Below are 27,021 nucleotides of genomic sequence, written 5' to 3'. Positions count from 1 at the left end.
GAAAATAAACACAGCAAACAGTGTACCATCGAATAGGGATTTGATCTATCGCGAATTTGGGCGATACTTTGAAATTGACTTAGAAGGGTGAAAATCGGGCAAATTTGCATCTAAAGTGTGCCAGAATTTTGACAAGTATCGATGCAAAAAAGTGACAATAGAAGACCAGCAAGTCAATGAATAGTTGTAATTAATAAATGAAGAATGTCTTCCGGATGTTGAGATGCTATGATTGCCTTGTGTATAATATGATATTTTATTTGGCCTGTTTTTGTTGTTTTTGAGATGTAAAGAGGAGGTAATAATAAGCAGTAATACAAGTGGGGGTAGTGGAGAATAATGTTTGGCTATGATTCGGTTGTTGGACTTAGTGACAGCATCGGTTACAATGCCTCCCCCGTTTTTCAATCCTCCTATCTATCTATATTCCTATATATAACTGCAGTATTTTGTGTAAAATATAAGCTCGTTTCAGATTTGTTCAGTAACCAATTTGCCTGGTCAGAAGATTGATGGCACGGGAGGTATAAAAAGATAGCTGGAATTACAGGAGATGGATGGAAAAATGTAGGGAAAAATTTGAGAGAGATCTCAATGAGGGGCGATTACGAAATAGAATGGAATATCCCTATCAAAAATAACTGCGATAGTGATAAAGGTTGATAATGGTAAGGTATGGTAAGTTATGTATTATGGTACAGTAGGGTAATTTAATTCGCGTATAGAAGGATGTTGAATTATTGGCTGATTTGAAAAGGTGAATTTTTCGGATGAGGAAATGCAGTGAAATGATGAAAGGTACTTAGCACCTGTCCGGGCTAAGCAGGGGGATCGGAACAACAAACAAACAATACAATTCAATCAATCTCGCCATAAATTCACCTCATACCAAACAAACAAACAAACAAACAACTAACCACTCATCTCTACTCAAATTCATTCCTTATCATAATACCAATACCAAAAACAACACCAAGCGGACAGCTACCGAGCTCAGCTCAATTCAGAAACTAGATCTCTTTTTCTCTTTCTTTTCGCTTTCGCCGTTTGTTCTCTCGTTCAATCATTTATGCCTCCGCTCGAGCAAAAAACAACAAAAAGGCCACAAAATAATACAATAATAACAATCCAAAACCGTTTCATAATAACAAGAGGTGGAGAAATAATTGGTAAAGCAAATAATAGCCCCGGGTATTCAAAACTGCACTGGGATGGTCAAAACTGGAAAAGAATCGGGGCAAAACTGATAAAAAGTGGGGTGTAAGATTATGGTTACTAGTGGACAGTGAGATTTTGAGTGGCGATATTTGTTTTTCCAAATTATTCCTGTGGAATTTGTGACAAAGCAATATAGAAGCTGAAGAATTAAAGCGACTCAAGATTTATGGATGAATGATATTTTACGGTCCTCTTTATTGAAATGGCGATGCTGTTGCAATCGACAAAAGACAAACAAAAACAACAACAGGAGCTGCACCACACAAACAAATAATAATAAACAACGCTTGCACTATCGAGTAGCCGTGTTTACAACAGACAGTTTGAAGAGCAATCCTGTTTCAAGTTGTTCTTATTGGAAAAATAAATGTTTTTACCACCAGCAACTCCAAACAAGACAATGGAAAAGCAGCCAAGTGTAAGGGGATATAAAGATAGTTAGGGGGGCCCAGGATAATCACAGAAAAAAACGATCAGATTTAGGACAAACAGAACATAATACAACGTGAATAGTTGATTGGCGGTGGAATTTGTTCAGTGTTTGATTGTGAAATTGGAAAGACGCTCGTAAAAATTTCATCAATGGGCTTTGATTGTTGTGTGTCTTTTGTTGTGGCCATTTTGAAAATCAACAAATCGGAAAATGATACATAAACTAGAGAAATAAACAGAAAAGGATCAAACTGAATTAATTTGCATCAAATAAAAGCAACACAACTGTAAATGAAATAAAATTCAGACATTGTAGCAATTTTGCGCTCCATTAAAGACGCAAAATAGTCAAATACAAATATGAATAAGCGCCGAATTTTATCAGATTACAAAAAATGTATGCTTTCTATTAATTTTGCAACCGTAAGGGTCTGTAAGAACTCGCAACGCGGCTAATAAATGATGCTCAAAAGACGTTTTCTAACTCTTCCGCTCAATTTTTACAGCACAATAACAAGAGGCAATTTAATTTTGATTTCGAAAACTTGAGAAACAAATTTTGCAGGTTAAAATTGGCCCAAAAACTGCAAATGAACCTTCGCGATGGCAACTTGAAGGTTTAAAAAAATCATCAAAAAATGAAATTGGGCTGAAGTTGAACTCAAAGGAGACTGAAAGTCTAGCCCAAAAATTGGGGGTAAAGAACAAGTATAGGGCAAAGTGAAATTGAAAATGAGTTCTTATTCTTAAAGCAAACACTTCATCAAAAATTGGTGCACTTTATAATCACAAGAATGTCTTTTGATATTAAAAGCGACTTTACCTCAAAAATCTTATGCAATAATTAGATCGATGATCTAGAATAAAGATAACTGATTTCTAACGTAAAGAGCTATAACGTAATTTTGAAACATTCTTTAAAATCGCATTTCGAAAAACTCCAATAAAAATAAACTTATATTTGTTTAAAATAGCAAGAAACGGTTTAGAGAGTAAATAATTATTAACCAAAATAGTGACAATAGGTTTATTGTTTAATACGGGGTAGCAAAAAAACAACGTTACGATGTACGATAAAAATTCCCAGCTTAATAAATCAAAAATTCTGATGATAAAATAGGAAAGCAATGTGTGGTTAAAACGCTTGTAGCTATTATGTTATCTAAGTTTGATGGATAGATACGTTTTTGCATAATTCAGGCAGCTTAATATATAATCGTATATTTTTTAATTAGCTCAGTTGTGAACGCCAAAATGGCTGAAAACTAATATTAAAAGTGCGAAAATATTCCATGCCGAAGAAGCGATGTGATTGGTCCATTTTAGTACCCCTTTTGTTCACTTTTGCTCCAAAAAAAACTTGACATAATTTATTTATACAAACTGCGCTTCATTTTTCGTCAAAACACAGTCAGTAACTACAAACACATAGCTGCCTATACCATTTAATACTCCACAACAAAATTGGTGTATGAATGGAAATTTTTATAAAGTAAAATTCAAAGAAATTTTTAATCAGGAGGGTAGGGGAAAAGGAGTTTTTAAATGGAATATAAAGCGCTAAAACTGAGACTGTAAAAGTGATTTTATCGAGTGTTAAGATGGAGAAAGAGCTATTAAAATCACTTAAAAAAACCTCTTTGAGGAGAGAAACGGCAGTCGTAACAAGGAGTGGGAATTATCAATTATGGAAAAGTGGTATAAAAGAAAGGATATGTACAGCATTCAGTGAGTTCTTGCTTTGAACAACAACACGACACAAATAAACACTTTTTAAGGGTTGAAATTAAAGGGCTGGGGCTGAATTAGGGTGTCTCTATAATGTTAGAGTTCAATTCTGGGCTATAAATTCAAATCAAAATAAAAATAAACAAAATAATTGATTTGTCGTCATTTGATAAAAAGCTATAAATTCAAATCAAAATCAAAATAAACAAATAAACAGAACGGAATTGATTCGTAAGTCAACCCTTAAAATGAGGGCATTTGACGAAAGCAATAGGAGTTAATCGAAACTTTTACTTTTTCAACTTCATTCGATTATCATTATCTTTCAACAAAGCACAAAAATTTTAATGGAAATATTTCTAAAAATACATCGAACCTTCAATAAGCTTTTATTCAATTCGAATTATGTTGCATTCCCGGGTTAACCAAAAGTAATCGTAGAAATTTCCTTTTATGGTTCGTTAATGTCATAGAACAAGTCTAAGTATAATTTAAAAATGATAAATTGAGATTTATTACTTTTAGCAGTCGTTTTTGACTGTCAAATTGAACTAAAAACTCTTCACGTATCATTCAGACGATGAAATTGGGTTTTCCCAGCTTAAATTAGGGTTATACATTTTTGGGGTGGGGCAATTTAGCAAACTTGCAAAGGAGATTTACACGTAGGTGCACGGGGGTTCAAAAAGAGTGGGTAACTTACATCTGACTACGTTTTCATGGTCGATCCAAAAGAGGGCTTTTTTGGGCTCAGCTATGAAGTTGAATTGATGCCATTTTGAGTCGGTCACTTTTGGTTCTTCCATCGTGAAGGTACGCAAATTGCCGTCAACGGAAACGCCCATCACCAACTGAAATCAAAAGAAACAACATATTCGCCGCATCCCCATAAAAATCACGGCCGCCAACAGGATCAAAGATCGAAAAGACACTAGATCGAAAAAGGAAAAAAATGGTGGGAAAGTAAATCGAAAACAGTTAGGCGTTTTTATTTTCAAATACTATTTTAAAATTAGAAATGATTATTAATAATTATTTTTTCATTAGCCAATTAAACGCTATTTGCACTTTTTTCGTGCCAGTCGAAATATGGCCACGTCTAAACGGTCTGTGAGAGTTGGCCTATATTTATTCAAACCGAATATTTTCTCTCGTCGAAATTTGTCATACGCACAAACATTCATGTGTTCTTAAATGTAATTATTGCAAAACCAACTTAAATTAACATCCTCTTTCGATCTCCTGTCTTTCGATATTAGGATTGAAGACCACTAACTTGATCCGTACCATTACTGTACCCATTAAAACGAACTAGAAAGCAATTTGTGAATACCGTTTGGAGAAAAAGAAAACAATTAATCAATTTTCTGGTTGATATAAAAAGCGGACTAACCTCATTTTATTAGTCTGAGAAAGGAACACGATAATGTTGAAATCAGTACACGGTAATATTAGTTATAAGTAATAATCAAAATGGTCATTTATACTAAATTAAGGTCGTTATAATGTTATAAAATGTGGTATATTCCTTTTTTTGTCGAATCAATTGCATGAAAAAAAAAACAATTTCTTCAAAAGTCAGTTGCAAAAGTAGTTTAAAGCACAAAAGAATTATTCATTTTAATTAGAATTCGAACTGAATACTAATACGGAAGAAAAGCGTTTCCACGTCAATTTAGAATTTGTTGAGAGTGAAACAGATCGAAATTTTCATAATGTCCAAACAAGATCGTAGCCGGCATATTGCCACCAAAACTCCGCGATAGAGATCCTCAACCAAGATTGAAATGAGCAAAGAGCAAATGAACAAACAAAGTGACCGCCTGCTGTTTTTTTTAAAGAATTCTAAGGGTTAAACTCTAAGTGTTTTTTGAAAAAAAACATATGAACGAACAATCTTTAAGAATAGCTCTCTGCTAAACTTAGAAGTTTAAAATGAGAAACTCGATTCCTCAAAATTCGATTCCTCAAATATCAGGCCACTAATGTTTAGGTGCAATCTTTTCATTAGTGAATGTTTTAAAATTTATAATTCATCAGAAATCATTCTTCCTAGTTAGTTCTGTTAAAACGTATCAGACATCACAATTGACCAAAAAGCTGCCGTATAAAAATCGAATAAGGAAACTCACACAAATTCCTTTGCTGAGCGGTAGAAATCACTGAACATAACGGGAAAAAATGAAGAGGACAACGTGAACAAACTGACGAGATCATAAATATCGTCTCTATCGCTTACAGGCTATTAATACCAAAATGATAACAGAAAAACTATCTCTCCTTTTCAATTGTCACCAGAAACGGTAGCAAAGGATGAGAATTCTCTCAGCTAATAAAACGGACACTTATATCTTTGAAGAGCACCTTATATTACTCCGTTTATAAAGAGCTCCAAAGAGGGGGGGGGGTGGGGTTTATAAAGACCTGAGGGTTTATTTCCTATCTAAAATTACGTGGAGCTCTTTTTCCATGTTTTTTTCCGAAACCGCTTTTGACTGGAATGCAGCCGAAATAGAATAATTCAAAGCCGTGGAAAATTTTGATCATGTTTTATCACACTTCTTGTTCATAAAGACTCACTTCTGATGCAACTATTATCAAAAAACGCGCCTATTAAGGAATTGATTCGAATGATTGAGAGTGAACAAAGAGCCTGAAACAAACATCAGCGATAAACAGAAACTGTTCAAAAAAGTGCCTTGATAGGTACTTCCAATCTTTTTTAAAACCGATTGTCACAGGACGCGAGGATGAACAAATTGCGTTTTGCTTAGCGTTAAGACTTTTTGAAAAATACACACTGCCGCTAGCCAAGATTTGTTTATTTTTTTTTCAAAAATATCGTTCGAAACATTGTAGCCGGTGAGAAGTTCATTTTTTCATTAACTAAGACAGTTATTGAGTTTCCGAGGATATATCGGAGGCTCAGTATTTGACTATTAAAGTGTTTACTAAATTAGTCAGATATTTTTTGACCACTCTTCGCATTTTTGTCCATCATCCTTCAACTTCAACAATTGATAATTAGCACATGGAGCGCAGACGACCCAATAATGAAAATGAAGGTATTAATAATGAAAAAAGTTATCATATCTAATTTTGCGTTATCTTTCATAATGTTTCAGTGCAATTCGAAAAAATTGAGTGCATTTTTATGATATTTTATCTTGACGTTTTTATGACATGTTTTTAAAAAAGCAAAAAAATACCTGTCTCACCAGCTATAATTCCACCAGCTAAAGGAAAAACAGCTTTCTAAAAAATACGTTTCTTTTATTCTTTCAGTAGCAGAAATATGCTCTTGCAATAATCATTTAATTCCGAGTAAAACCAAATTCAACTCACATATTTGACAAGAAATTTTGTTTTCAGCTTTGAGGTCCTGAAGTTGGTTAGAAGTAACAAACCAAAACACCTTTTTGAACACATTCGAATCAACCGGTGTCATTAAAAAGGTCATACTTTGTTCGGCCAGATCATATGTTTTCAACGCTCTACATTCATTAGTTAAAACTTCTTCCTATGATTAAAAATAATTTTTGATATTTAGAGATTGCTTTTCATTTTTCACGTTTATAAAAACTTTTCTGACACAAGAGGCTGAAGACATTAAACACGAAATAAACGTTTCTTCAATTGCTTTTACTTTTTGGTAGAAAGTTTTTTTTGAAGAGTTCCTGTCTCACATAAACTCTAATTTAAATTTATCAAACCTGAAGAACTTTTGCAAATCATGCAATCTTGCACGCTATTTAATACCTTGATGTGTTATCATGTTATCACTAGTCTCAAAAATTCTTGATTTGACAAGATCCACAACACTTCATTGAGCCTTAAATAATAAGTTGTTAATGTTTATAACAATGGGGTTAAAACTTAACCGGGAAAACATAAATTTACAAAAAAGTATTGTTTTATAATTTAAATCAAAACTCAAAGATTCCAGACGTATGAACTTAAACTGTTGTAATAGATGCTGTTTAAAAATTAGCTTGAAGTTTGCAGACTATATTATGCTTCTTTCAATTAGAATTTTTTTCCATTTTCGAATTTTTTTTGTAACGAACTTTCTCGTGCTTCCCGTAATGATAACTGGTCAGTTACCACTGAGATATCATTGATCACTTATTATTGATTAGAGATATTAATTGGTTTGTGATTTTTTGAGGCTGTTTGCCGAATGTCCTCGTGATTGCGAGCGAGGATAGCAGCAATGGAAAAAAGCAGGCAGTAATTAAGAACGGCGGAGCCGCTCATATATTTTTAGATCTTTTGATGAGGGAGAGATGAAGAGAATGATTTCACGGTTGACAAGATTGGCCACATGAGAACAAATTAGAGGTCAAGTTAGTGTACCTCTGTTGCCTGTGAAGCAGTCTTAAAAATTCCAATCCAACACCGCAGAATTGAATCCATCGAGCGTGACCAAGATGCTTTGTTCACATATCAAACTTGTATCAATTTTCTTCATGAATTTGATAGCGTTTTGCTGTTTTTATTTGAAGGTTGATTTAATTGAATTTATATGACAGGATACTATGTACAGAATCGAGTGAATGATGTACATGATTTGAAACAATTTCAAGGATTTTTGAAATGATCTCAACAATGCATTTTTTGCAGCTAATTTCTATTCATTGTTCCGACCCACCTTGGCGAGGGGAAGAACTATATACTCAACTGGGTTTTTTTTGTTCAGTCAATTTTGGCCGATCGATATATTCATCATAGAAGCGTAGAGTATAAAATACAGCGTAGAGCCCGTACAGCGTAGAGTATAAAATAAAAAGATTTTTTTTGGAGTTCTTTTTTGCCACATAGTCATCGAGGTTTAAATTTTGTTGAACATTCGGCTAATTTCAGTTGTTTTTGGTCACATTTTGTGTATTTTTGCTCAAATTGTAACTTTTGCTAAATATATATTGAAATCATCAACAAAAGTGAGGATGTTTTAAATTCTAGAGACAAAATAAAGTTGCTGAACAATTTGATCCGAAATAATTGCGAACATTTGGTTACATTTTTCAAAATTCAGCCTTTTTTCGATCAAAAATGCACTTCTATAGAACACTTTGTTTCGACTAGCAGGCAGTGCAGAACTAAAAAATGCTGACAGTCTTCTCATTCTCCGAAAACGGTTAGCTTTACTTTTGTTCGCTATTAGAGTGTTCTGGAATTGACAATTTGTCCGTTTTTCTTAGATCAAACCATTAATTATCAAAAATTCAACAATGATTTTTGACAGATTGATCCTGCTGTGTGTTATGATATATTGAAACTATGTATTTCGATCCCCTTTCTAAAGTGCAACAGCAATAAAAAGGCTAGTTTTGGTATTTTCATGGGTTCGAAAGGTATTGGTCGCAGTTTTTGTCTCATATATATATATATATATATATATATATATATATATATATATATTATATATATATATATATATATATATATATAAATATAATTTGTATCGCTTTTAAGCTTTCGCTTTTTTCTATTTTTTCCTTTCTTTAAGAGTGCTATTCAGCTGAAATGATTTCCTTTCAGTTCTCAATCGCCGACAATTATTTTACGTGCAATGGAGGCCCAATAAACATTCAGTTAGAAGCTCAACGTTTTTATGGCTTCAACACTTTGTTTACGTATTTGTTTTCTGAAATGTGGGTTTCATCATTGTTGTTTTGTAGTTTAAGATTAAGTGTCGCTAATGATACGTCGAAAGGCCGTCCGATGGAGCTATGTCTCAACAAGACTGTATCTAAAAATAGCTATATTAACAGTAACAATAACTATACAGTGACAGTAAAGGTAACCGTAACAGTAATACCAAGTAATCATTAACAGTAGCATTAACAGTATCAGCAACATTAATTGTTACTTTTAAGGTATAGTTACTGTAATAATTAATATTATTATTGCTGTTATTGTTTAGTTACTCTTACTGTTACTGCAACTAATATAAATGTAAAGTTCAAGATACTGTAAATGTTAATGTATAGTTAATGTTACTGTATAAGTATTGTTACTATTACTGTACAATTAACGTTACTGTTAATTTTAATCAATAGCACAACTAGACATTAATAGCAACAGTATAGTAACAGTTAAAGTTATAGTGACAGTAACATTAACAGTAAAAATTATAGTAACAGTTATAGTAACATTAACATTAACAGTAACAAAAACTCAAACTATAACAACACAAAAACAGTTACAGTTATAGTAAGTTATAGTAAAAGTAATAGTCAAAAACAACAGTAACTAAAACTAGATATTGACAGAAACAGAAACAGTAACTACAACTGTAACACTAACGGTTATAGTAACAGTTATAGCAACACCCATAGTAACAGAAACAGGATGCCGAGTTTCATTTGGAGATAAAAAAACCAAAACCTAGATGTTATATAGTAAGTCCCATAACGTTGCAACGCTATCTAACGTCTCAAAGGTCACAGGTCAATTTTAAAACATGCTGATATCTCGCCAAAAGATGCTCATTTACATGCCTCAAGTCTTTCGAACGTTTGCTTGCTTTATGGGACTTACTATATTCTGAAATTACCATGAAAATGGAACTTGCAAACGTTCAAAAAACTCTAAAACATACAACTGAGCACAAAAGTGGTCACTTGAAAGTCAATACTCCTTCCAATAGCTTTACTTTGTGAATTTTTTTGATTGGTTTCTGATCTGAACTTTGATCAAAATTTTTAAAACGGTTGACAACTTCAACTGCATGGCAAGCTATTAAAAGGAGACTTCTTAAAGTTATCACGAACAGCTTAAAGTCGATTTACTCTATTGTCACTATTTCATCCGTCTTGACAGATGAAATTTTTGATCTGTTGTGTTTCGTCTACTTGCTTTCCTTGACCGCCTTTTACTAATTATCTACTGCTGCAGCACAATTGGAGTTTCTAATAACATATTCTCCTACTTAGTGAGCTTTTAACGAGCAGGCACCCCTCACACAATAAAGAAAACAAATACTAAGAGGAACTCATCTTTTGGGGTGTCACCTGATGGGAAAAGCCCACTTTTACGTCGTACACAAACAGTACTTGAGCCTGAATGATTAATGTTATATTTCTAATAAACTGGGAGTTGAAACAGATTAGATCCAATTTGTTATAGCTCGCATTCCGTGAATCTGTTTATTTTTCGACAGTTATAACACAACAATTTTTATAACTTCATTGTATGGCATCTTATAAAAAGTGAATTTCTTTAGCACTGTGAGTCAATTACAATGAAGCAAAAAGTAGATACGGGGCGAAAAATTAAATCAACTGAATGACAAATAGCACATGCTGTTAAATAAAAAAAATAATAACTGTCTTTCTCAAACCAAGCGTATCCATCCACATAAAATTTCCACATTACCCGGCAAACATAGAAATCTATGCGGACTGCAATTATGGGCATGAAAAAAAACAATCCATTTATTTTATTTACTTTTAGGCAGTACATTAAATTGATGAAGCTGTTTTTTAGAGATAGAGGGCGCGAAACAGTCTTAATGCATGTTAGAACTTAGGCTCCTCAAACAGAAGATATTGCCATTATATATGTCTTGGTTCTAATCGGCATGAGGCTTCTCAGTTTGAATGCCTGGCTTATTATATAACTAATTGAAGTTTTTGCTAACGAATTCCGTTAAAATTTGTTTAAGCTGCAAATTGAGGATATAGGTACTAAGGCACAATGTCAATTTTAGTAGTTACAAAAATTAATTCTGGTCGTGAACACTTGACTACTAATTAAAACTGTTGCGTGCACATTTCAAAATGACGAAAATATGTAGTGCCGGAACACAAAATGAGAGAAAATCGTACGCAGCCAGACAATGACTTCTGTTGAATTTCGTCGTTTTAAATCGAGCTTTTTTTGTGTTTTAAGCACAGTTACGTGACTCTGCAGCAGTCATTTCAAAAATATGACCTCATAGCTCGGCGCCAGAACCGGTGTCCTCTTAGTGACTTCAAGCAGAGTCACGTAACCATTACTAAGCCCCCTCAGGGTTTCACTTGAATCTATTTTTTGAATGTGTTTCTTAAAATTCATTTGCAACTTTCAGCTAAGTGCGTTTAATGTAGAAACGGAAACAAAAAATGCTAAACTGAATAGAAAACTGCTTAATGACTAAAAAACAAACGAATTACAGCAGTATAATGGCTATATTAACATCTAAAACGTTTTACGTGAGCGTCTTTCCGTTTAGACGGTCAATTCAACCTATTCAGTAAGTGTAACAAGGATCCAGGACACAATATTAAGTTTTTTGCATACTTAAAAAGAATATGAGATATCTCTTTGTTGTTCTACCTGATTCATTCAAAAGTTTGGTCAATGGTGTGTTGGATACTTTCAACCAAGGCGTTGCCTCTGTTTTCTTAATGCTATGAGAGATCCAGAAAATTTGGTTTGAAGCATTACCCTACAAAACAGCTTTATTCAGGTGCGCCAGCTCAAACAAAATTTTTTGCATAAACGATTAATTTTTGGATCTCAATTTATCAGACATCAAGATGAAACTTCATTCAATTGTTTCTTTGAGTAACTGAAGCCTTATTAAAGGGCCTATCTGGACACTTTGAAAATAACATTTGGCTATTTTTAGCTCCAGGTAAAAATACATTATGTAGCAGCATCATAAATGGCTACCTAAAAATTGAGGGTCTTCCAAAGCAGGTATACTGGCGGGAGAACGATAAAAAATTCCCCATAAACACAACTTTATTTGGCGAGTATTGTTCGTAAAAAAAACATGGATAGGACCACAATTGGAAGAGCTGCTCAAAGAGTCAAAACTAAACTGCAATAATATTCTCGGATTTTTGGGAGGAAAAAATTTGATGACCAGATCGCGAAAGGTCGTCAAAACACTTTGCAGAGTCTTTTCCCAGCTCAAAAAATTAATGGAACTGTTGAAAAGCGATGGCTCACATAATTATTTGTGCATAATTTGTGACAAAAATTAACCGAGAGTCTAAACGACAAGACATCACTGAGTTAAATGATATCATTAAGAGTTCGAATGTGGTTTGTGACTTAGGTGAAGACGGAGTGCATTTGTCGGGTAAAAGAAAATATTGCCTTGGCCTGAAAAACTTGAAAAATTCTTTTAAGGCTCAACACAAAATTCCCTCAAACTTCTTGTATCGTACATCTATTGAATTTTTAGTCACATTAAACTTTGAAAACTGGAAGACAAAATTGCTCTTCACACAACTCAAAAATTTTGTAATGATGAGATTTTTGTTACATCAACATGCTATTCGCATATTGCGTGGTAAAAACGGATTCCATAGAGTAAGTTTACGCTATCTCGTGATAATTTTTTGATAAATTTTAAAAAGATTTTGGTGATTAGCGTGTGCGGGATTGCAACCTTATTCAATTTTTTGGCAACTTATCAAATTTCCGACAAAGTTTAAAACGATGACTTTTTGGACAAGCATGCAAAACAGTTTCATGATTTGCACGCAAAAAACACTTGAGTTAATCACCTTTGTCCATGGCTGACGAATGAAATAACTGATAAATAATCTAATGATAATGTCGGTCTGTAGGTAAAGACCAAAAAAACAATTAAAGGACCGAAAGTTTAAGTTTTTCCGCTATTATTCTTACTCTATCTGAATAAAACGCGCGCATTTAAGAAAGCATTCAAAGCTCACGAAAGTCAAACTAAATTAACTATGACATTAATGCAGTGATATGATCTCTTCAGCACAGCCCCTCTCTCGATATTTTATTTTTAAACTTCTAATCATAAAAGAGACAAAAATTAGTCCTGTGAGTTCAGTAACTTAATTGATTATCGGGGTATTCTTTAAGGAGAAATTAAAATACCTTTGCAGCGAAAATTTTTGCAGCCAAATGACCTAGGACAAAATGATTGAAATTTTTGGTAAGCCTATTAGTTTATAGTTTGGTCGCCAAATGAGTGAATGAAAACAATAAGCAAGCACAGGGATGATTTCAGAACAAGACAAACAAACGGACGAAAAATTTTTCATTTCTAGTTTTAAAAATTCTGTTAGATATTGTTTTAAATATACCTTGACTGAATGAAAGAAAGACGATTCTTTAACCACCATTGACGTATTCAGCATTTCAAAAAAAAGTCCAAAGCAAATATGAACGAAAGAAACGTGTTCACTTTTTCCCATATTTAAGGGCTGTCACCGCTGCATAAACAGGTGTTTCTTAAAAATTGTAAAAACTCGAACTTCTTACATGCCTATGACAATGTTGAAAATAACTCTTTTATTCGAATTTAAGGCAACTTCGGAATCGTTTTGTCTAACATTACATAACGGAATACCCTAAGTAGGAGCAACCGTATTTATATAAGCATTTGAAAAAAATATACTCAATCGTGATTCTACAAAATTACTTCAAAACAATTCCTTTGATCTCTATGTCTAACCTATAATTTAAATATCTTGACCTTTAGAAACTAAATTAAACAGACAGGAAAAGGATCCTAAACTTTCCAGCTTAGAATTGTCTGCGAACAACATAATTTCCATAAATCTATTTTTTTCGTATGAAAAAAAATTTTTTTCGTATGTACTGTTTAAATAATAATCCTAAGTTCATTTATTTTCAAAGAAAAGAAATTCAACTTTGAAAGAAATTTTGATACAAATTCAACTGAAAAATGTTGCTGTTAATGGCATAATACGGGCATCAAATTAGACATTTTTTAAAATGTTTCTTCGTATTTTCCCGCAAATTTTCAAAATCCAATCAGTTTCAAAAATCAAAATACTCAAAAGACTTCCAAGCAAAGGAATTAGGAATATCTGTCAATCAGTTTATAAATCCTCAAACGTATTTTCTCATGTTTTTGTATAGAAAAGGACGAAATCATTGACAAAATTGAAAAGTGCTTTAAACCAGAGAATTAAATAGCAAATGGTACTTTTTAAAGTTTTTAGAAATTTGGGACTTTCGCGGGCAAGTGATAATACCTCGTCACATATTTTCACTTTACGCAACTGTTGTTCACGATCAAAAGCGATACGTTATCCGAGAACAGTTTAGAAAACGTACGGATTTCGTCATATGTTTTCAGGGATACCATAAACATTGCCCAGGATAACCAATGGAAATCTTCACAAAAATATTCAACTAGATAGCCCAAAAATTTATTGCTCGAATCGAACAAGTAATTACTCTAGACCCAGTCTGGTCCAAAGATTTAATTGTTGTTGTAAGCGATGATAGGGGTAGTTTAAATACTGATGATTGGCTTCTTAATCCGCAATTTGTATTGCAATTGATTTTTTTGAAATAAATCATCAATTATACTTTTTCATTTCGGGCTAATTTTTACGTTGTTAAATATCGTGGAAATTACATACTGCATCTAGAGCGACAGCGGTGATGTGAACAACAGCGGCGGTGAATGCGAATAACAGGTACAAACACGTGTCTCTTTTGTCCTCAATTTCTCGTGGAACCAAGCATAGTGGACAAATCTGACCAATATGTCCAATTTTGAAACAAATTAGAACTAGTTTCCATTACTGCCGATGTTGTCCACATACGCTAGAAACTGTAATGTTAAAACATGGTCGCGGATAAAATTTACATTTTCGGGTAAATTTGCTTGGTCGAATATAGCATTTGCTACGGAATCGGAAATATCTCAAACTCAATTTCAAAAATCTGAAACCTATTTTTGCTTCTTTCTTTCTATATTTTTAACCAAAGTAATCAACATAATTTAAAAAAAATGATCTTAGGAGATTAAAATATCCACAAACACTAATTTTAATGAATTTAATTACACTTGATTTTACCTCGCTTAGTAAGTCCCTTACGAGGTGAGAATTTAGGATTTAATTTAGCCAAACCCCGAAACAAGTTTTTTTTATTTATAGAGCTCAAGATAATTTTTAGAGGACCATTACTGGTTTCAATATGAACTGAAACTTCTCACTAAACTGCTTAAGAGACTTGCTTACGACTATTACCGACTTCAATACAGAACAAAAAACTTGAGAGGCTATCATTTTGCATAAATTGTATTGTGCAAAAGCAATCCTTTATTTATAAATAAACAACAACAATGGAGCTTTTATAGATCAACTAAGTTATTCCGGAAAGAATGGAAAGCAATTGAAATGAAAGAGAGGAACAAGAACCGATTACCTATCCAATAAGATATATACTCATTCCGTTAAAACCTTATTTGTCTAACTGACAAAGCTAAGTAAAGCCTTGATGTTATTTGACACGTTTGTGTAATTATTGCTTTGTCCACTTCAAAGAGAACAAGAGACGGAACAAGAGAAAATTCCAATTGAGATTTTCTTTTAATAAATTTTACAGATCACCTGATTAACCTTAGAACGCATTCTCAAACTGCAAGCGATGCCAAACGACACGCTTTGCTGCACTAGTCAATAAAAATAGGGGCGATCTCGATCGTGCCTGAAAAAAATGTTCGGGGTTGGGCGGGGGTCGGGTCAAAAAAGTGCATGCTGCTTTTGAATCACGATTCTCTCACGAATATTAAATTTTTTTTAGTTTTTCGAAATGCTACGCTTGCAAAAATGCAAACGAGGTGAAAAACAATAAAGCATGAACAAATTTCAGGAGAAAGAAAATTTTAAAAAAAATTCCAAGAGAATCAAAATTTTAAAATTTTAGCCAATAGAGGAGATGAGTATTTATATGGTCGACGTTCAAAAAATTTCCAAGAAAAAAGAAATTTTGGTTTCTCTCAAAATAATTTTAGTAATGTGCTAGATGTACAACCATGTATCGATTTTCCTCAAAACAGGAGCAATTATTGATATGAAACATTGGAGTCATTAAAAAAATTCTACCTAAAAAATTTAATTTTAACCTTTTTAAATTCAGATTAATTTTAAGGAAAGTTATAAGTTTGCCAATAAACTGAAAGTCTTTAAAATTTTAGAGGTTTACATCAGCGTCTGACGAAATCACAAATGGGTAGAATGATTCTTTTTTTTCTGTATCCTGGTGATATTACCAATGAAAAATGACAAATGAAAAATAAGTATAAGATACTGAATTATATTATTTTGCACTTAAAAATAGCAAAACTAACGCGCAGAAAGCAGATATATGCGCAATTCAGTCCGATTTACTGTGAGTTATATAATGAAACTCATTCCTGGAATCAAATACAAAAGTATGACCTCATCCCCCTGAGAACTGGCACTAAATGTGAATTAGCAGTCAATATTTTGGAACAAAACTTTTCAATTTTGCTAAATTTGTTTGCTAATTGTCTTTGTTCCCATTTCTACGGTGACAAAAACTTTTATCTTGGCTCATAGATTAACCATTTTCTAGCTAGTTAATAGAACCGAGTGAATTTGAACGTAAAAGCACCAAAATTGTCCAATCTGGAATGGTCCATATTTGGAAAACCCATTTGTATTTATGATCTTCTAGAGTGTAGATTTGTGATCGAATTAAGGATTTTGAATAAAATTATTAGAAAAATTTTAATTTCATTTGTATTATATAATGCAATGTTTTCATTGTGTTACTATTTTTTATGCTACTTCTAGTGTAAACTTTTTGACAGAGCAATCAGCCACTGGTAATAATCAATGTGTAGCAGTCGAGCTAAAACTATAGAAAGAATTTGAGTAGTGTAAAAATGAATGAACTGAACTGCGCATAAATCTTGTATTGAATAGGCCACGCTATATTGAATCAGTTACATCCCATTGACAACAAGCAAAAAACCAGAAACAATACGAAAAGAGAATTACACAATTTTAGCGCAACAAACCGTTTGATTCAACAATTCGAAGTTTTTTGAATTTGTTTTTGACTTAACCCTTGAACGTTATCTGTCGTGCTATCAAGCAATTCTGATATTGGATTGCTGTAGATATTGCAAAATTTGTCCTAATTTCCAAGAAGTTAACTCAGCCAAATTAAGAGTTTGATTTTAAAAAAATCATAATTAAGTTATAATAAAAGTCGCCCAAAAGACCAAGTTGCTAATTCACGATAAAAATGGTTAAATTACTCGTCGAAAAAATCAATGGAAAAGCATGACTTTCGTCAATGGTAGTAAAGGATAAACCTTGCACATTTCTAGAATTTTGAGCTTTCAGCTAGCCTAAATCCTTATTGCTAGCCGAAATGCTCGAATTTAAGTATTTGAGAAAATACCTTAATCATAAATAGCTTAATCCTAAGCTAGCCTAAATGCTCGAATTTAAGTATTTGAGAAAATACCTTAATCCACAATTAACAATGCGAAGGACTCAAATTAATCATCAATTAAGCTTTCTTTCATTTCGATCGAGGGAAGTTGTTACATATCGCGCATAAAAACTGTGGGCAACATGGACGGCGTCGAAAAGAGTGACGAAGCGGGCCGATCATTGAGCATGGTCGTGGAGATAAAGTAGAAACGCGAGTAAATTTACTCCCAAAATCGACAATTATCACAAAATGAGCAAATTCTAAAACAAAACTAAAAACACTGAAAATGAAAATTGATCCAATTAAAGTAGTGATTATCAGTGAGCCCACAAACAGAAACAGTATTCTTGTTATAAAATATGCAACCTCCCTTTTTTTCGAATTTCTGCTTTGGATTTTCAAATTTCTGATAATATCTTTAATTCTGCAAATTAAATTTTTTTGTGCGCAGGTTAAGATTGTGGTTCATGAACATATTTTGTTCAAACAATTTGACACAATATCTTTTTTGAGATACTGTTTCAATTGATGAATAATGACCAATGATTTTTGAAAACGGACAAAAGATTGATTTGGTTTAAAGTACACGGAATGCTCCTGATCAAATTGGTTAAGCCCAAGAAGAACTAATAATTATACATAATTTTTCTACTTGAAATTAGCAAATATGAAGGAGAACTTTATTTCAGCTCTGTGCGGCTAAATTCAGTGTTCTTCTGCTATAAGAAAAGATGATTTTATCTGTGTCAAAGATCGATGGCCGCAACATCAATCAATTTAGGCATTCTATTTGATGCCAAGTTGCCCCTATATATCATGAAAAAAATTGCAAATCAAAAATTCAATGAAAATGATATTTCGCGTTGTTCTTACTATAACAGCTCTACTACTACCTTTATCTTGTCACTGATCAAAAATCTCATGAGTTAATTGATGAACCTTTGAGAACTACATTAGACGTTTTCATTTTTTTTTCATTAAGATCGCAATATACAAGCGTAACCAACTAACGTCGTAAGAGGTATTTTCGAACGACTAGTGGGAGCTATAATCTAATTCAACTTGCTTCAGTCAGGGGGAAGGGAGGCGGATCTGGAGGATTGGGCACCAATTTAGCACTAGTTAACACTAACTTCAACGCATTTTTCAGTTTTTTTTAGAAGTAAACTGGCACCAATTGAGTTCAACTGCTTGAAATTAAGAAATACAGAGAAATTAAAATCACGCAAAATGTCACTCAAAAAGTCAAAGAGGTCAAGCAAAAATTTTGCATAAAAAATCAACACGGTTACAAAAATTGCTTAAAACTATGTCCGAGAGCAAAAAAAATGAATGCTGCGGCCCAATACAACTGAATGCTGTGACCCAACGGAAATCTTTATGACACTTAAACAATCTCAAATAGAAAATAACGTAGCCGACAGATTGCCGGAATAGCTGCAAAATAGATGAGTGCCGTATAATATAGATAGAAAGAGATATAGATATAAGTTGAAAAAGCTATTGAAAAAAACGTTCAGCGATAAATTAATAAGGCTTCTTAAAATTCATTCCGCAGAAGCCTTTTCATCAGGGACCTTATGACACATGAGTTCTTTTGACCTTAAACTAATTCAAATTAAGCTTAAGTTTTAAAGTGCAAAAGTCACTTCATGGAGTGAGGTATGTGACGTATGATCAAAACCTAATCACGAATTGATCTTAAACTACTGTTGAAGATATTGTCTTAATCAGTTTCTAGTGGAGCTATCTTCAGCGGTTGAGCTATAGACTCACAAAATTACCCTTCAACCCATGAACTGACATTTCCTCGACAGCTTCCTTGAAACCTTCAGTTAGACATTAGGCAAGGCTGTAATGGCACTACACACTGACTTAATGCCCTCAAGCTCTATTTGTTTATTCCTTTGTCTCAAAGGAATTTCATGTTCAGTCATCTACAGACGAAAAACGGTGAGACGCAAATCGTTCAGATGAAAGATCAACAGAACTAAAACAATAGCCATAAATTTTGTTTTACTGTATAAAATGAGATATTTTACAAAAAGTACACCAAACCCTGAGATATAAACCAGCAGAACTGTCGTTCACAACTTGATATCATGACTTTCAATCTGATCAGTTGTACACAGTATACACAAGTCAAGTTTAGAAAAAGCACCGCAATTTTTGGTCAGTCCATTTTCTTATAAATAAATTTGTTTTCAGTACCAAATATTCAAGCTTCGAATTTTCTTTCTCTTTTAGTATATATTTCTTAGATAAACAAGCTCTATGTTTTCGGCTAAATGCCATAGATTCTTTAAATTAATTTACTTCGTTTAGCCTAACACTTGTATGATAAGAAACTAAATTCCATCTCTGTTAGCTTACTAGATCATTCCTCTAATTATCTAGGAAAATGCCCCTTTTGCAAAAAGGGAAGAAATTGTTAAAAAGATCCCAAATTTGCAAACGTTCAACAATTTTAAGCATTGTAATTCATTTCACTTTAGCAAAATTTTTAAGCTCATGGGTGTCTTTTTATGCACTTTTTGGTCAGTCTATTTTCTTTCTCTTTTACTATTTTTTTCTTAGAAAAGCCTGAATTATTCATTGGATTAAACCTTGAAACAAAAATTGGGAATAATACCTGTTGGAAAAAATGAGCCGGCTGGCAATATTTATTGATAAATTACGGTGTACTTTTAAAACTCAATTTTACATCAAGCTCTACAATTTTTTGAACTCTTAAAACTACAAACTAATTTGATTTTTATCAGTGAACTTGAAATTTTCCAGACTAAATATAGAGGTTACAAAATGTTTCCCAAAATGTATGCCCAAATTGTATGCTAAATTGTATGTACTAGTTCGCTATCTCTGCGACAGTTCTTATCATATCGCTCGGAAAAATCTGATTCGGCTAGCAAAGGAATTCCTCGGAGATACTGATAACCTTCGTAACTAGGAAGAACTCGATACGCGCTAAAATTTCTCAATTAGCAACCGATGTGTTTATATTTCGTATTTATGAATGCATTTAAGACAAGTCGACTTCAAAGTCTTATCCCTCAAAATGAACAAAATAAGGCATGTGATTATGCTACCTGTTATTTTAAATAATTTTAATTATTTCTCTCTACCTAATTAGCGGAGTTTTAGCTTTTCTGACGTTGGAAGTTTTGAGGAAAACAAACAAACAACAAAAAAAATCGCTGTATAGCCTTAGCGGTATGTTCATTTTGGCACCAAAATTTACATCAATTATAGCTCCTACGTTTTGCGTTATCGATTCTATAGTTGTGCTGTTTTGCGTCAGAACAACAATATTTGAGTGAAAAATAAACAACAATCGATGACGTGCCAATATGTAATAAAGTTCGATTTAATATTGATATACATTTGCTCTTCACAATTTCACGTGTATTGAGCATAAACATCATTCCAGAAATTTACACCCATAATTGATCAAAATTCACTAATGATTTCACAACTCAAGAGCTTGTTTGACGTTTTTCACCCCCGTATGCAGGTCTTGATCCATAATTTATTAAAAACAATCAATTGTAAAACGGTACATCAGCACTTTCGATTTTATACATGTATCATATATGACGTCATACTTCCCGGGTTGACCACCACAAAAGAAACTTACCAACCATTTAACGCCATACATGGATTTCATGGGAACTTAATAAACTTACAACTGTCATAAAAATATTTGGATCTGTTCTGTTTTGCCCCCCCCCCCCCCAGCTTAGTGGGCTTATATTTTTTACGCCCCGAGGCGCACGTGCTATTTTTTTTACATAGTAACGTGCTATATAACAACATATAAATTGTAACTGGGGGGGGGGGGGTAAAAACACTGGGTGGGGGGGGGGGGGTTCGAAGCAGAATACATCCAAATTTTTGAGTTTGGCTTATAAACGTTCCAAGCGACCGTACATGTACATAGTTAGAAGGCTGTTAGAAGGCGAAGGAAACAACAAAAACATGATCATAGCATGCGGTACAGTTTGAGAAGAAGTTCTACTTGGAGCCAAGTTGAACGTAAACTTAGCTACAGAGATTTAAGCCTTGGGTTACAAGAAGAACTAAAGTTCGAGATCTTAAAACCAGATGATGCAATGGTTACACCAAGCGGCACGTAAGAGAGCTCGGTTGGAAGCCAGCAATGGCAGGTTTTCAAAGCAGTTTCTTGCCCCCCCCCATCATACCCAATCTCAATCTCTTAGAACGATTCCTCTAAAAAACCAAATATATCATAATTTGTCTGTGTAAAACATCAAAAATTTTAACTTTGTGCTTAGACTTCCCTTAACATACTCAATCCCTTAGCACAATCCGACTTAAAATGTTAAAAACTCATAATTGATCTGTATAAAAGAACATATTTTTCATAACTAATCCCTGCATGGGATCAAACAAAGTACAGATTAAGCATTTATGAAAAGCAAGGATCCCGGCTCACAAAAGTAGGAAGGCACTTGAATCAGATCAAATATAAACCGACTAACGTCGGATGAATTGCTCTCGAACGACAGGCGGGAACAATTTATTTAAGAGGGGGAGTGGCTCAGAAAACTTTAGTGCAAAAAACATGGAACACACAGGGTTTCGAACGTCAGACTTCCCTCATCACAGTCCAACATCTTAACCACTTCGCTATAACGGCGTTTATTCTTTTTGGCTCAGAGTCGCTTTTATACTAGCAACAAAGAGAAAGAAAGCGATTTAGATCACTCAATAATGAAGAACACAAGCGTGAAAAAGTCACTCAAGGAGTCCAAGAAGGTTATAAAGCAACAACGCAAAAACGGTTACAAGATAAAATGACACACAAATTCACAATAAATGCCTTAAATTTCATTCGAACTATCCTAACGATTGAAGGTTGCGCGCAATTGATCTGCACTCCGCAGTCATTTCTCAGCAAATGAAAATCTTTCTGAAAAAACTGGGCTTTGGTTTTTGGGTTCTTACAGCATAATCAGTAGAGTTTTGAAAACAAAAATTGGTTATGACAAAATACAAAAAAACCGCGATTCAAGACGGAGAGTTTGAGCTTAAAAACATAAAATTCAAGCCCCAAGCCTTATATTGAAAATTAAAAATTTCATATCTTGATTCAAATGCTAATTCAAACACCAAAAAAACCAAAGAAACGCAAAAAAATTTCAAAAGTAGCTAAAACCAAAAACGCCGAACTGATAATTCTTTGTCGCCAAACTCAACAAAGATTTAACCAAATTGGGATAGAAAAAAGCAACTCTGAAACAATGAGAAAAATGTCAATGAAAAACACAAAAAGAAAGTAATGATTTAATTTTTGTTATATTATATGGTTCTTCTCAACTCTGATTGCAGGCCAGAAAGATGATCCTTTTAGGAAAAAAATAAAATGCCTTTATATAATCAACTGGTACATCATGTTGCTTCCTTTGAATTAGCTTTTCAATCTTCATTATTTCAAACTTATTGCTGTAAGATGATCACTGAATGATCCGTTTATCAATTTTGAGCCAAATTGAGAGAATTAGAGAATGATAAATTCGATTCCAGTTTTTATCAAAAAGCGGGAAAGCTCACAACCAGAACGAAAAATCTGTAAAACCTAATAATAATACAGCCCATAAAAACAAGAAAACTGAATGTCAAGGCCTGTCATCCTTTTTGAAGTACTAATTTACACCTCCACAATGAGTCAGCGCAACACAATTAAGATAATTGTTCTCACCCACTTTAATGGGGGAGGAACTAAACACTCAAACGGTTTTGTCAATTTGGCCGATCGGTATTTACATTGTAGCGAGTTGTGAGTGGCATCATTAGAAATTAGATTGTGAACAATTGACTAATTTTCGTTGTTATTGTTCACATTTTTCGTATTTTTACGCAAATTTTCTGCCGATTTTACTTGAAAAAAAAAATAGAAAACATTGTTGCTGGTATTACCTCTAAAAAAAGACGAGTGTTGTTGAACTGTATGATCCAAATTTTGGCTAAAATTGTTGCTAAAGTTTTCAAAAGTTAGTCATTATAAAAATGACACGAAATATACTTCTTTAGAACACTTTGTTAAATTTGCCGGACTAAGCCACCTAAATACTGCTGACACAATCTTCATTAAATCCGAAGTTTTACTTGCTCATCCTTCGAGATTGTTGTTGGTCTAAAATTTCGCCGGTTTTGTGCTAATTCAATTCGATAATTATGCAAAATACATAAACTATTTATGATATATTGACTTTTCTAGTGAAATTATCCACATCCATAATTTTGGAACATTTACTTGTTCCTAATGGACGAACAGCAAAAGAAAGTCTAGTTTTGGTCAAATCATCGTTTTTTAAAGCCCTAAAAATAGGATTGTAATCAGTCAAAGTTTGTTTTAAAATATATCCGAATTGTTTTGTACGTTAATTACAGAAAATTACACTTCAAATCGAACTTATGACAGGTTCAATTGGCTTCCTAATGAGTTTCAAAGAAAATTATCTATATTTTCAGTGGAAAGTACATGGTCATTTTGATTTTTAAGAATCTATATTTTCAAAACGAACAATAGATTATTAAGCTTTGCGATTTTTTTTCTTTTTTGTTCAACTTGTAGCTTCAAGTCAATGAAGACAAGTCTCATCTTCTTTCTAATGGATTAAAAAGCTTTAATTTTTGCGGCTTCACGTTTTAAGTAATGGTTTTTCTGCTTTGATACTACGAGTTTTCACGAAAAAATTTTGTTTTTCTAACATTTTCCTGTCTTTGAGGTTTTAGTCTTGTCACTTTTGGTTTATTAGTAAATAGATTATGGTTTTAACAATTTCTTTTTAACTTAATGACAGTTTTTGTCTTTATTAGTCTTTCATTTTGTAGTCGTAAGACAAATTCTGGACAATTGCATGTCTTAAGGACTTCTTATTGATGAAAATAAGAATTTATTCTCTGGTTTTAGTTGATAGTCAAAGGTTTTCGTGACATTGAATTAAAATATTTTAAATAAACATATAGACAAACTTTTTAATTTTTACTTTGCTGTCGTTTTTTTCTCTACTTGTTACCTAGACTCATTAATTACAGATTGCATATAAAATTATTGGCGTTGACAAAAAGCACAATTGAACATATCTAAAGTGCATTTAATTTTTAACGGCCTCGATATCGGTTTTAAGCAAAAACATTTATTTTTGTTTCTTGAATATTTATCGTTCTTTTTGTAGACGTGGGACTTATTCTGCGAAATCGCCAATTTCAATGACTTTTTTAGAATTAAAACAAACATATTTAATGATTTCACTTGATAGCTAATGTTTTTTGTCTTTGAAGTTAACTGTTTTCGAAAAAAAAGAATATATATTACTTTTTTGTTCTTTTTAATAATTGTTAACTAGTTTCATTTTTCAAAGGTCACAGATCTCACTATTGTTGTTCGCCGGACACGCAAAAAATTACATTCTATTTTGCACGGAATGGATTACAGTTTTAACGGCTTCAAAACCGTTTTCTTAATCAAATTTTATGCAATTTTTGTGTTTCTCGTCGGAATTTGTCGTTTGTTTTCGTAGACGTGGAATATATTTCGGATAATGACAGGTCTGAAAATCTTGATATTGAGGTAAGAATGAGCATAAACCTATTTAAGAGTTTCAATTGATATCTGATGGTTTTCATTATTTGAAATTCTATGTTTTCATAGCGGTAAACTTCTTTTAGTTATTCTTTTAACTTTACTGTTTTTGTTCATTTTTGTCTAGTTGTTACTGAGTCTCATCATGGAATGGTCTCATGTTTTCTCTATTGAAGAAGAAACTAATGTGTGTTCAGTTTTGGTTGTATTTGACGCTATTTTCACTTTGTAATAATGTAATTATTCTTTTTCAAAAAAATAGACATTGAGTTATGGATGTAAATGCTTGTTGTTGCTATTTGATTTTCGTTTGTCTTGTCTCATAGTCTTAAAAACGGCACGTTTCATCGTTTCACTAGTGTGGCATAATTTACCTTTCCAAATAAATTGAGTTGGCAGCAATTTTTTTATTAATACACCAATTATTTTTGATCAATATGTGAGATTTTTTTAAGTTTTCTATCTCAGCCTGATTTGATAGACAATTAAGACAAAATTGTGGAGAAGTATACAAAAATCATTAAATACATTCATTAGATACAGTTATACGAATTTCTTTGAAAATGTTTTAGCTAATTTTCCCTTAAAATCTTGTTAATCAATTTCAACATTTCATCATCTAAAAACAAAAAATAAAGAAATGTATAAACACAGTGCCTCTATTTTACAAGAAGACCTGAAAAAAAACTATTAGAACAAAACTTTTGTCTCAAGAAATACCGATGGCAATCACTTCAGTTTAGAAAATCTTGACCCAAATTTCAGCGCCGAGCACCATTTAAAAAAACAAAAACTATAAAAGAAATACAATAATAACCCTGTATTAATGACAACTTTTAAGTTACTTTACTTAAACCCCTAGGAAGGAACACGACTTTCAAAAGCCATGGAAAATAAATTAGGGTAGATTTGCTTGCTTAAGTTGAAAAACAAACAGATCTACAATAAAACTTATGGAAAACTATCCCTTTATTTGAGAAAAAATTGCAGAATTATTCTTGTTTTTGAAAAAATGTACATTTTTTGAAAAAATTGATTGCATAACTATAACTTTTTGGAGAAAATTTCCCCTTTTTAAGTTTCCCGGCAAACGACACCAAATGCAACAATGAACTTCCCATCTTTTTTCTTAATTCCCATTTTTTAATTCGTGCCTCTTCACAAATCTGTAGTGTAAAAGAGCTATCAAGGAATTGATTGGATAACTAAAAAAGCCATTATCGGAGTCTTCTTCGTGATGCGAGGGCTGCTGGGGGAGGGGAGGGGGTTAGGAGTTAGGATAAACCTCCAAACATTTCAAGCTTACCTTAGCATCCTCGTTGATTGCCACAATGATGGTGTGACCTGTCTTCTTAGAGTACGTTGAGAAGACTGCACCCTGGTTTTCAGATGTCTTGAACCGGAAGTGGATTTCCAAAGAATCCGTCTCCAGTGCCTCGTCCATTTCCACACGCACAGTTTGTCCGCTTTCGAACTTATAGGTTGTCGCTTCTGAAATTAGAGCAAAAAATTAAATATTGGGAAAAAACCGTTTTATAACGATCAAACATGTGTTTCTATTATGAATTATACATGTGTTTAGTTCTTTACATCTACGAATTTTAGCTAAGTACGGCAAACAGTTAGTTTTAATTAAATAATTGTACCAAATTTTAAATCTAGTCACGGTACTTAAGTTAATATGAGATGTTTAGCACAAAAAATCAGACCATCAAACAGTCAGAGGGAAATGATATAAGCATTAAGTTCTACGAAGCAACGTGAAACACAGGACTCTATGCCAACTAATGCACAGGGAAATATCTCCTACCTTCATATTATAC

At 32.9% G+C, this 27,021-nt stretch overlaps 2 protein-coding genes across 2 annotated transcripts in view; both read right to left on the bottom strand.

Annotated features, from left to right (window-relative positions):
- LOC142353425 (neurexin-1b-like) overlaps positions 1–27,021 on the bottom strand; it is a 304,883-nt gene that overhangs the window by 6,888 nt on the left and 270,974 nt on the right. Inside the window, exons 11-12 of the mRNA XM_075405695.1 lie at positions 26,505–26,689; positions 4,082–4,229 (exon numbers count right to left, since the gene is read on the bottom strand). Coding sequence (XP_075261810.1) covers positions 4,082–4,229; positions 26,505–26,689 — 333 coding nt within the window. The remainder of the gene's footprint in view (positions 1–4,081; positions 4,230–26,504; positions 26,690–27,021) is intronic.
- LOC142343916 (cullin-4A-like) overlaps positions 1–27,021 on the bottom strand; it is a 414,013-nt gene that overhangs the window by 278,427 nt on the left and 108,565 nt on the right. The gene's annotated exons all lie outside the window — the stretch shown is intronic.

Source organism: Convolutriloba macropyga, chromosome 1 (genome assembly GCF_964194025.1).
Source record: "Convolutriloba macropyga chromosome 1, txConMacr16.3, whole genome shotgun sequence".
NCBI lineage: Eukaryota > Metazoa > Xenacoelomorpha > Acoela > Convolutidae > Convolutriloba > Convolutriloba macropyga.
This window is presented reverse-complemented; position numbering and strand designations above follow the sequence as displayed.